This window comes from Salmo salar, chromosome ssa27 (genome assembly GCF_905237065.1).
Source record: "Salmo salar chromosome ssa27, Ssal_v3.1, whole genome shotgun sequence".
Lineage (NCBI taxonomy): Eukaryota > Metazoa > Chordata > Actinopteri > Salmoniformes > Salmonidae > Salmo > Salmo salar.
The window spans coordinates 20,957,907-20,970,056 of NC_059468.1; the positions used below are offsets into that span (position 1 = coordinate 20,957,907).

Below are 12,150 nucleotides of genomic sequence, written 5' to 3' on the forward strand. Positions count from 1 at the left end.
ACATTCACTCACCAATAAAAACACATTTTATTGAATCAGCTATTAAAAGCTTGATTATTTGGCCTTCATCAGAATATGAATTTGAACATTTCTTACTCTTTTTGCCCCCCCGTTTTTGTTTTAACTTGTCATCATACTCATGTCTGATCAGACAGATAATATATCTCTCTGGAATAGCGATAAAAAAAGGACGAGGTGTTTGTTGCCTGTTACATACGGTCCTTTACTGGAGTGTCGTGTTTGAACTACCGATTAAAGAGAGCAAGACGATGGTGTAATAATGGTCTATAAATCATCCTTCTCACAAACGTTTACATAAAGAGTGCTATGCGTGTGTTCTTGCGTGAGTGTCTCATTAAGATAATGATAGAGTGTAACAGATTGGATATCACGCTGGGAACAACATGAATCAATTGAAGACGAAACATGACTGAGACAGGCTGGTATAATGGGTTACTTAAGGAAGCCACTCAGACCAAAACAAACACACTGCAGGTTGGATGCTAACCATAGTGCATTGATTGCACTTTGTTTTCTGAACTGCAATCCGTCTAGACTCCAGATGGAAATGTATGAAACTATAGCATTACATGTCTAAAGTGATAGACACAGTGTCTATCTACTGTATTTAAACTGCTTCTGAAATAAATGTGCTCCATACCTTGACAATATCTCTCTCACTTGTTATTGTTTTGTTTTTTGTGTGGTAATGATCATAAGTTTGCATTACAATATTCACACTGGTATACCACTTAAGTACAAAGCAATATATTGGGCATGCATTCTAAGTCGTATGGATATTGGATCATATCCACTTGTGAGAGGGAGGTGTTGCCCAATTTGACAACTGTGTGCTACATTCTTTGTCCACTAGAGGGTGGACCACTCCACAATATCAACACCCTCTACACAGCATAGTCCACCAGTGAAAATAAGAAATTAAAGTTCCACCAATAAAGAAAATAGTTTTAATATATCAAGCCACAATTACATACAAGTATTCTGTCATACCATACGTCTTGGTTTCATAAACATGACAGTTTGATTTACAGTCAATTTAAATGAGAGCACGCCCTGATGGAGCAGCATGTCTGTAGTGTACCAGAGTATTTAGTTTATTTACAGCACAATCAGTTGTGATTAAAACAGTTGAGGCACTAGACAGTGGGATTGGCAGTGCAATTTTCTACATACCCTGGGGTAGAGCTTTGCTTTGATGGTCCACGACAACAGTATTCTCTGGAACCTATGATATGGTGATGGTACTAATACTTTGACATACATTAAATAACATAATGTTCTGTAAGGTACGGTAGGAGTATCGGTTCACACCGAGGGTGACAACAGTCCACTAACTTTCACAAATTTCCCAGAAATCCTAGTTGGAATATTCTGGAAATGTCCTTCTTATGATTCCCCTTCTAATTCCAATCTTCCAACCGGAATTTCTGGTAAACCTGGGAATTATTGGGAAAACGAACAGAATTTTGTAACCCTATTCAGATCACACTCCTGCATTCTTCCTGAACAAATCAAATTGGCACAGCTACATCACCACGATGTGAAAACAGACATTTTATTACAGTAATTTACAATAAGTTTGACTACACATATTTTGGAGGAAACAAAACTACGCATCAGACACCCCTTCCAATCTTCTGTAGGAATGACTTGTTGAGAAGCGGACCAATAGCAGAGGACTGAATACAGATGAACTGGTTAGCGGCGCTTGTTGTAGTTCTGTTGTGTGTTCCACTCATATGAATCTATAGTGCAAGAGAAAGCTTGTAAATAACACAGATTATTTTCAGATTGTCATTTTTAGCACCGTTCCTGCAATTATTGTGGATTCGTAACCAGGCCAGCTAAGAACAGCTTGGTTCAGCTCGGTTCGACTCAGTAGTGTAAAAAGCTAATACGAGGCCTGTACCTGGTTCGTCTTGGCTCCTCTTGCCCATCAAGCCAACAAAGGAGTTAATTTTATGCCCTGAAAGAGAAGAAAGCCAATACCATTGACACTGCAATTATAGACAATGAGTGATGCAGTGACTAGTGTGCAGAACAAAAAGGTGTGAATTATTCCAGTAACTGCCAATATTATTTACACCCTGACCCTAAACTTAACCCTAGCCCTAACCTTAACCCTTACCCTTATTCTAACCCTAACTGTAACCTTAGCAAGCAGTTGCTTATCAACAGATAGTGTGTTGACAGTATGACCATCTGTAGAACATCTATCTGGACTATTCAAATAATGTGTGACCAATCATTTTAGTCAGTGATGCAATGCCAAGTGTATAACCTCAATGGTGAGAGGAGAGTGTGTAGAATAATATCTACACTCCTACTCTGGCAGATATCTAGTCTTGTGCAAATTGATGGATGGACTCAGTCCCCGTCCCCTTGCCCTGGTGACTGAGAGATACAGCGGCGCCCAGCCACCCGTTTGGAAGGAAGGGTAGTGGTTGGAGATTGTTTTTCCTAGGAGGGCGGGGTAGGATGCACGTACTGAGGGGACACCTGCGTCACAGACTGACGGACGTCTCTGTCAGACTCGGTCAATCACACTAATGGAATAGAATATAAGGGTGGAGGGAATGGGGGAGACAGGGGAGGATGTGGGGGAGAAGGGGGAGTGGTGGGGTTCTAAAACTCTGAGTGAGACCCCTGGGATACCCTATCTGTCAACGTACCCTATCTGGCAACACATCAGAGATATGGGAATCATGATGATCGTAACGGGGCGACAGCATCCTGTGCAACTTCCATTGGTGGTCTAGTCACGAGTCACTTGCAATTTTCTTCTCAGTTTTCCCTCCGGACGTCATAAGTGCTTGGCCCCTCCATTGTGTGTTATATACTGTAATATATTATAATGTATATATTATATTATATGTATACTGTATAATGTATATATATAATATATATGCTGTATAATGTATATATTATATTCAACAGTTTGTGTGAATGGAAGGGTGAGATGCTCGGGTCCATCTTTCCATCATCCGCATAACCAATCTAATTTAATGCCTAAATGTCCTTGGGGCATTGATTGAAGCACTCTCTCTCCCCCTTTCTCTGCCTCCCTCTCTCGCTCATCTTCACTCTCTCCTTCGCTCTCTCTCTTCTTCCATTCCTTTCTCTCCTTTGTTATCTCTCTCTACCTCTCTCTCTCTCTTTTGCTCCTTCTATCTCCCTCCCCTCTCTCTTTCTCTCTCCTTGTCTCTAATTATGAGTGATGTACAGTCATGCCTGCATCAAGGTTCCTGCAAGACATTGGTCTATACCAGATATTCAGTAAATTCAGAAAATATTCAGACCCCTTGACTTTTTCCAAATTTTGTTACATTACAGCCTTATTCTAAAATGTATTGTTTTCCCTTAACAATCTACACACACACTACCCCATAACGACAAAGTGAAAAACAGAAATACCTTATTTACATAATTAAAAAAAATATATAAAATCAAATCAAATTGTATTTGTCACATGCGCCGAATACAACAGGTGTAGACCTTACCATGAAATGTTTACTTACAAGCCCTTAACAATGCAGTTCAAGAAATAGAGTTAAGAAAATCTTTACTAAACAAACTAAAGTTTAAAAAAATCATAAAATCAAAAAGTAACACAAGAAAATTACACAACAATAACGAGGCTATATACAGGGTCCGGCAACATTTTCTAAAGACCCCATGGGAAATATCACATTTACATAAGTATTCAGACCCTTTACTCAGTACTTTGTTAAAGAACCTTTGGCAGCGATTACAGCCTCAAGTCTTTTTGGGTATGACGCTACAAGCTTGGCACTAGAGGTCGACCGATTATGATTTTTCAACGCCGATACCGATGCCGATTATTGGAGGACCAAAAGAGGCCGCTACCGATTAATCGGCCGATTAAAAAAACTGTATTTGTAATAATGACAATTACAACAATACTGAATGAACACTTACTTTAACTTAATATAATACATCAATAAAATCAATTTAGCCTCAAATAAATAATGAAACATGTTCAATTTGGTTTAAATAATGCAAAAACAAAGTGTTTGAGAAGAAAGTAAAAGTGCAATATGTGCCATGTAAAAAAACTAACATTTAAGTTCCTTGCTCAGAACATGAGAACATATGAAAGCTGGTGGTTCCTTTTAACATGAGTCTTCAATATTCCCAGGCAAGAAGTTTTAGGTTGTAGTTATTATAGGAATTATAGGACTATTTCTCTCTATACGATTTGTATTTCATATACCTTTGACTATTGGATGTTCTTATAGGCACTTTAGTATTGCCAGTGTAACAGTATAGCTTCCGTCCCTCTACTCGCTCCTACCTGGGCTCGAACCAGGAACACATCGACAACAGCCACCCTCGAAGCAGCGTTACCCATGCAGAGCAAGGGGAACAACTACTCCAAGTCTCAGAGCGAGTGACGTTTGAAACGCTATTAGCGCGCACCCCGCTAACTAGCTAGCCATTTCACATCGGTTACACCAGCCTAATCTCGGGAGTTGATAGGCTTGAAGTCATAAACAGCACAATGCTTGAAGCATTGCGAAGAGCTGCTGGCAAACGCACGAAAGTGCTGTTTGAATGAATGCTTATGAGCCTGTTGGTGCCGACCATCGCTCAGTCACACTGCTCTATCAAATCATAGACTTAATTATAACATAATAACACATAGAAATACGAGCCTTTGGTAATTAAAATGGTAGAATCCGGAAACTCTCATTTCGAAAACAAAACGTTTATTCTTTCAGTGAAATACGGAACCGTTCCGTATTTTATCTAACGGATGGCATCCCTAAGTCTAAATATTCCTGTTACATTGTACAACCTTCAATGTTATGTCATAATTAATTACGGCCTTTGTTAGGAATAAATGGACTTCACACAGTTCGCAATGAGCCAGGCAGCCCAAACTGCTGCATATACCCTGACTGCTTGCACGGAACGCAAGAGAAGTGACACAATTTCCCTAGTTATAAGAAATTCATGTTAGCAGGCAATATTAACTAAATATGAAGGTTTAAAAATATATACTTGTGTATTGATTTTAAAGAAAGGCATTGATGTTTATGGTTAGGTACATTGGTGCAACGACAGTGCTTTTTTCACAAATGCTCTTGGTAAATCATCACCCGTTTGTCGAAGTAGGCTTTGATTCAATGAGAAATTAACAGGCACCGCATCAATTATATGCAACGCAGGACGCGCTAGATAAACTAGTAATATCATCAACCATGTGTAGTTAACTAGTGATTATGTTAAGATTGATTGTTTTTTATAAGATTAGTTTAATGCTAGCTAGCAACTTACCTTGGCTTCTTGCTGCCCTCGCGTAACAGGTAGTCAGCCTGCCACGCAGGCTCCTCGTGGAGTGCAATGTAAGGCAGGTGGTTAGAGCGTTGGACTAGTAACCGGAAGGTTGCAAAAACGAATCCCCGAGCTGACAAGGTAAAAATCTGTCATTCTGCCCCTGAACAAGGCAGGTAACCCACCGTTCCTAGTCCGTCATTGAAAATAAGAATGTGTTCTTAACTGACTTGCCTAGTTAAATAAAGGTGTATAAAAAAATAAAACATTCAGCAAATCGGTGTCCAAAAAACGTGAAATCGGACCTAATTAATCGGCCATTCCAATTAATCGGTCAATCTCTACTTGGCACACCTGTATTTGGGGAGTTTCTCCCATTCATTTCTGCAGATCCTCTCAAGCTCTGTCAGGTTGGAACGGAAGCGCTGCTGCACAGCTATTTTCAGGTCTCTCCAGAGATGTTAGATTGGGTTCAAGTCCGGACTCTGGCTGGGCCACTCAAGGACATTCAGAGACTTCTCCCGAAGCCACTCCTGCGTTGTCTTGGCTGTGTGCTTAAGGTGGGTCCTAAACGCCTCTGAGCAGGTTTTCATCAAGGATCTCACTGTACTTTGCTCCATTCATCTTTCCCTCGATTCCGACTAGTCTCCCAGTCCCTGCCGCTGAAAAACATCCCCACAGCATGATCCTACCACCACCATGCTTCACCGTAGGGATGGTCCCGGGTTTCCTCCAGATGTGACGTTTGGCATTCAGGCCAAAGAGTTCAATCTTGGTTTCATCAGACCAGAGATTCTTGTTTTTAGGTGCCTTTTGGCAAATTCCAAGAGAGCTGTCATGTGCCTTTTACTGAAGAGTGGCTTCCGTCTGGCCACTCTACCATAAAAGTCTGATTGGTGAAGTGCTGCAGAGATGGTTGTCCTTCTGGAAGTTGCTCCCATCACCACAGAGGAACTCTGGAGCTCTGTCAGAGTGACCATCGGGTTCTTGGTCACCTCCCTGACCAAGGACCTTCTTGGTTACTCAGTTTGGATAGGCGGCCAGCTCTAGGAAGAGTCTTGGTGGTTCCAAACTTCTTCCATTTAAGAATGATGGAGGCCACTGTGTTCTTGGTTTTTGCTCTGACATGCACTGCCAACTGTGGGACCTTATATAGACAGGTGTGTGCCTTTCCAAATAATGTCCAATCAATTGAATTTACCACAGGTGGACTCCAATCAAGTTGTAGAAACATCTCAAGGATGATCAATGGAAACATGATGCACCTGTGCTCAATTTCGAGTCTCATAGCAAAGGGTCTGACTACTTATGCAAATAAGGGATTTCTGTCTTTTATTTGTAATAAATGTGCAAAAAATTCAAAATATCTGTTTTTGCTTTGTCATTATGGGATATTGTGTGTAGATTGATGAGGATTATTATTTTTTAAATCCTGGGGTTACACACTAATACATTTTCAGATACTTATATACAGTGCAGTTAATCCATAGAAAGTTATCCAAACTCTTTATTCAGCATACTGTACGACGACAACGACGACATAACAAGGGGTCAAGGGGTCTTGAAGGCAGAATTAACACTACCATCCTAGCGAAGAAATGGAGTGGTCTTCAAGGCAGACTTAAGACTACGTATCTTAGTGAGGGGATAGAGGTCTTCAAGGCAGAATTAAAAGGATGTACCCTAGCGAGGGAATTTTGTGGTTTTCAAGGCATTGAAGACCACCTACTGTCTCCTTAAATCCCTCAAACGACCTGTTAGCTGTGTGGGTTGTGATTTAATTAAAACATCTGACAAATTTTTTTCTCTCTCTCCCTCTCTTTCATTTGACTTTTACTTACCATTATGCAAAATAAATATTTATTCAACCCATGCATTTTCTTATTTTGCTGCTGGGCAACATTTGGTGCGTGTTCTCCCTCCCAAGCATGGTTAGCACAAACGTCTACAACCCACATAGTGAAGTACAGGTGAACAGTACTCATGGCGCCAACGTCATCAAACGTCATAACTTGTAACACCTGACCTGATGTGCAAATAATCCCCAACTTTGCCTGATAGGCTACCAGCACCTGCCTAGCCTACACACTTGTGCCTCACTTGCTCAGTTATGCACAATCCTTGTGCCTTTGTAACATGTCAGTAAAACTAATTATAACTGAATAAACCATGGCTTCATATTTCGATATGCAAGGACAATTATTGGGAAATCTTCTCCAATATTGATTAAAACGATTAATTAATTATGAATTTGTCACTTACGTTTTCGGGTTATTTGTGCATTCGCTGTTGGAAGAAAGGGAGAAAAAACATCAATCAACGTAGGCCTACAATAATGTCATTTCCTTTATGAATAGGCAAAACGTGCGTAAAGATATTGATATACAGTTTGTAATTGTGAATTGCAATAATAATGCGTATCAATTAATGTGATTCATTTTAAGGGCAATAAACGGGAAAGAATGGGGACAGGGCGAGGCGCGAGGAGGCACTGTCTTACCGGAGGAGCGTTTCCCCATCAGGCCAAAGAACTGATGAGGCCGCGGTTTCCGTGTCATCCTCCGCAGTATCTCTCTGAACGGGTCAGACGACAGCCACTCGTCCTGCACGAGGGAGTAAATCAAATTAACGGAACATTAGACATAGGGTATAGGAGGAGGGAGAGACAGACTCCCTTATAGCCTACAAGCCTATAGCTCTGCGTAAAATATAGTATATGTTTATAGCTCTAGATCTAATCTCGCAGGGCAATCAATATATTACAGTAAAGACATCCCGTGTGAACTTTCATATTCGATCCTATTTTTATCTGACGGGGTAGCCTATATTTCTAGAGTCAACATTAGTGTAAAAGCAGGGGCCCAACAGCTGCTAATGGCCACGCGCTCATTCAAGTGTCCATCACTTATCCAAGACATCCCAGGTCCTTTGGTTCCTTCCTTATTGAATAATATAACCCACCCGCCTTATTACAACGCTCTGTGTTGCCTCAGTGGCGAGGAAAGGATCACATAGGCCTACCTGCTGAATGTTCACTATCTGACTGAAGTTTCTGAGAAATATGCCCCATGAGCCGCTCAGGGACTTGGCAGTCGCCCAACCCGCAATGTCAAGGGGAGAACGTGCGCTACATGTGAATGAAGCTTCAATCTGGGACTAAAGTAATGATCGCTGAATACTGAGCTAAGAGCTCATAATTTACGCCCAATGAATCATAACAAATCTTCACCCGACATATAATTGGTGTTGGTTGATGTTTTGTCCCTATACATGCTTAATTACGCATCAATAAACTCTCTAAAACAGGTGAATTATCCTATAACAGACATCAGCATACAAATATTTTATAACATGTATGATAAAAAATAGGTTTAAACAATTTTGGTAAACAAAACACAAGGCTGTGCCGTTAAATTAAACGATTTTTTTCCAATAGTTTAGCAATCATACATTTTTACATGTCAATTTTTTCAAAATCGTTTAATAGACGATTCTAACAAAAAATAATATAATTGTCTTGTTATGTCAAATCATTAAATCATGCCTACCGTAATTTGATCGTTTGTCCAATAATCAAGATCTTCTTTTGGACCAATTTCTTCACAAAAAAATTGGCTAATAGCAATAAAAGCTATCACAAGCGGTAGAAGTAATTTCATGATGCAGCTATCTGTTGCGCGCAACTCTTCCGCCCTAAAAGTATTCTTTCTTCGTTTGTTTCTATTTTCAAACGTAGAAATAGGCTATTAAAGCACTTGTAAACTGAGTTTAAATGTTTTTCAACCACTCTCTATGACTTTTGAGAGCTCGATGTTTACACCTGCGGAAATTGGTATCGTCTCCTCTCCATGTACGTTTCTTAAGCGTGCGCAAAAATGAAACGTCCCCTCAGTTCCCTCTCTGCTCCAGTCCGCGCGCTCTGCCGCTCTACAGCGCCTACACCTTGGTCCTGTTGGGTCTTTGTGACCACACTGTAGTACTGCACTAGGTTATATAGCAAGGGGTAGAAGTGCGACAGGTATCTTAATTCGCTTTAAATGAAGTAAATTTACTTGACATGTACTTCCTCGGAGCTGTGTGATGACTAACATCCGTCGTGGTATTTTGCATATGGTCGATATTACTTTCAAACGTTCCCCTATGACCCTCCTTGGCACTCTGCTTATTGTTCCCGTTGTAATCGGAATGTCTAAGTGAAGCGAATGGAATAGAGATGACGCACTGAAGTTCAAGGTTTCTACGTAAGTCTTTATGATTGTCCTACGCCAAAGCAACAAATTCATCATAAAACGAAAGTTGATTTGCATCTTATATATCAGTGGGAGATGTTTTCAACAAACATTCCAGAATCTTCACATTGCAGTTAAGTTTGGATTCTAAGAGTCACTTTTCTAAACGTTTGTAAAAATTGATAGTTGTAAATCGAATAATTGGAATTGCTAAGCCATGTTAACAGGAGTCTCATCTTTTTTCTGATTTCATATGTTACTTTAGAAAGTAAACATGTTTAAAAAAATCTTAGATAGGCCCACAGAACCTCAATTTGCAGTGACCTTGATCCATAACCATTTAGTCTTAAAAAAATGAACGTTTTGAACCCCCCTAATGCCTCTAAAATCACACAGACAAGGTCCCCCAATCACTCATAGGCACTATAGGCTTCTCTCAGAAGAGGATGCTGTGTGCTTTCTTCCTTTCTACCCAGATATAGACTATTTGACAATGGTTCTGGGCACAGTCCTGTAGGCATACATGACACTCACACAGAGCTTTATAACAAAGTCTAAATCATGGAGGTTGAAAGAAAGAGAAAGAGAGAGAAAGAGAAAGAGAGAGAGCAAAAACATATAGAGTCCCTTGACTTTTCCCCCCAAAAAATTACATTACAAGCTTATTCTAAAATTCATTCAATAGTTTTTTTCCCTCATCAATCTACACACAATACCCCATAATGACAAAGCAAAAACAGGTTTTTAGAAATTTTAGCAAATGTATTAAAAATAAAAACTGAAATATTACATTTGCATAAGTATTCAGACCATTTACTCAGTACTTTGTTGAAGCACCTTTGGCAGCGATTACAGCCTTGAGTCTTCTTGGGTGTGACGCTACAAGCTTGGCACACCTGTATTTGGGGAGTTTCTCACATTCTTCTCTGTAGATCCTCTCAATCTTTGTCAGGTTGGATGCAGAGAATCGCTGCAGAGCTATTTTCAGGTCTCTCCAGAGATGTTAGATCAGATCACTTGCATTAACACCTGCTAACCATGTGTATGTGACAAATACATTTGATTTGATTTGATTTGAGGTTCAAGTCCGGGCTCTGGCTGGGCCACTCAAGGACATTCAGAGACTTGTCCCGAAGCTACTCCTGCGTTGTCTTGGCTGTGAGCTTAAGGTGGGTCCTAAACGCCTCTGGAGCAGCTTTTCATCAAGGATTTCCCTGTACTTTGCTCCGTTCTTCTTTCCCTCAATCCTGACTAGTCTTCCAGTCCCTGCCACTGAAAAACAGCCCCACAGCATGATGCTACCACCACCATGCTTCACCATAGGGATGGTGCAAGATTTCTTCCAGAATGTGACGCTAGGCATTTGGGCCAAAGAGTTCCATCTTGGTTTCATCAGACCAGAGAATCTTGTTTCTCATGGTCTGAGAGTCCTTTAGGTGCCTTTTGGCAAACTCCAAGTGGGCTGTCATGTGCCTTTTACTGAGGAGCCAGGCTTCCCAGCATTGCGCACTCCTGCCATCATCATTACACACACTTGCCTTCCCCCCGTCACGTGCATCAGCGATTATTGGAATCACCTGGACTCAATCACCTCTGTCATTACCTCCCCTATATCTGTCTGGTTCCCCGCTCTGTTCCTAGCTTCTGCATTGATTGTCTTATGTCCTTGTATACCCATGTGCTGACGCTGTTCCTGTCTTGTTTTATGTGGGATTCCTGATTATATGTTTGACTCCCCGTACCTGCTTCTCATCCAAGGTGTCGGTCCTTACATGTGGTGTTGATGGTACCCTAAATTAAATTATAAAATATACTGACCACAAATTCCAATTGGCTATACTTAAACACTTTATCATCATCCTCAGCTCTGGCATCGTCCACAATATTTGGAACCAAGAACTGATCATCCCAATCCATAAAACTGGAGACAAATTTGACCCCAATAAATACAGCGGGAGATGCATCAATAGCAACCTTGGGACAATCCTCTGCATTATCATTAACAGCAGACTCACACATTTCCTCAGTGAAAACAATGTAATGAGCAAATTTCAGATTGGCTTTTTACCAAATTACCGTACTATAGACCACGTATTCACCCTGCACACCCCAAATGACAAACAAACAAACCAAAACAAAGGCAAAGTCTTCTCATGCTTTGTTGATTTTCGTATGAGGGTCTGCTATATAATTTGATGGAATGCGGTGTTGGGGGAAAACATACAACATTATAAAATCCATGTACACAAACACGTGTCCAGTTAAAAAAAAACACAGCCCATGACAACAAATCTTAGTAAGACAAAAATATTGGCTTGCCAGTTGCCAGGACCACAAATACAAATTCGATCCAGACACCGTTAACTTCTCTAGGGTAGGGGGCAGTATTTTGACGTCCGGATGAAAGGTGTGCCCAAATTAAACGGCCTGCTACTCAGGCTCAGAAGGTAGGATATGCATATTATTAGTAGATTTGGATAGAAAACTCTCTGAAGTTTCTAAAATTGTTTGAATGATGTCTGTGATTATAACAGAACTCATATGGCAGGCAAAAACCTGAGAAAAATCCAACCAGGAAGTGTGGAAATCTGAGGCTTGTAGT

The 12,150-nt window shown here is 40.5% G+C and overlaps 1 protein-coding gene across 1 annotated transcript; it reads right to left on the minus strand.

The window, feature by feature from the left end:
- Positions 1 to 954: 954 nt before the first annotated feature.
- Positions 955 to 9,501, minus strand: tac1 (tachykinin precursor 1). The gene is made up of 5 exons (XM_014177913.2): positions 8,868 to 9,501; positions 7,820 to 7,922; positions 7,582 to 7,605; positions 1,931 to 1,987; positions 955 to 1,766 (listed from the first exon to the last, which is right to left on the minus strand). The coding sequence occupies exons 1-5, from the start codon at positions 8,976 to 8,978 to the stop codon at positions 1,720 to 1,722; spliced, it is 342 nt and encodes a 113-aa protein (XP_014033388.1). The 5' UTR covers positions 8,979 to 9,501; the 3' UTR covers positions 955 to 1,719.
- Between the last annotated feature and the right edge of the window lie 2,649 nt (positions 9,502 to 12,150).

Bases quoted from the DNA above. Each gene is read 5' to 3' on its own strand.
- tac1 (XM_014177913.2), bottom strand. From the start codon at position 8,978: ATGAAATTACTTCTACCGCTTGTGATAGCTTTTATTGCTATTAGCCAA. The intron at 7,606-7,819 runs GTAAGACAGTGC...TTCTTCCAACAG, and splicing joins GATGGGGAAACGCTCCTCCG to CGAATGCACAAATAACCCGA. The intron at 1,767-1,930 runs GTACAGGCCTCG...CTTGCACTATAG, and splicing joins GAGGAGCCAAGACGAACCAG to ATTCATATGAGTGGAACACA.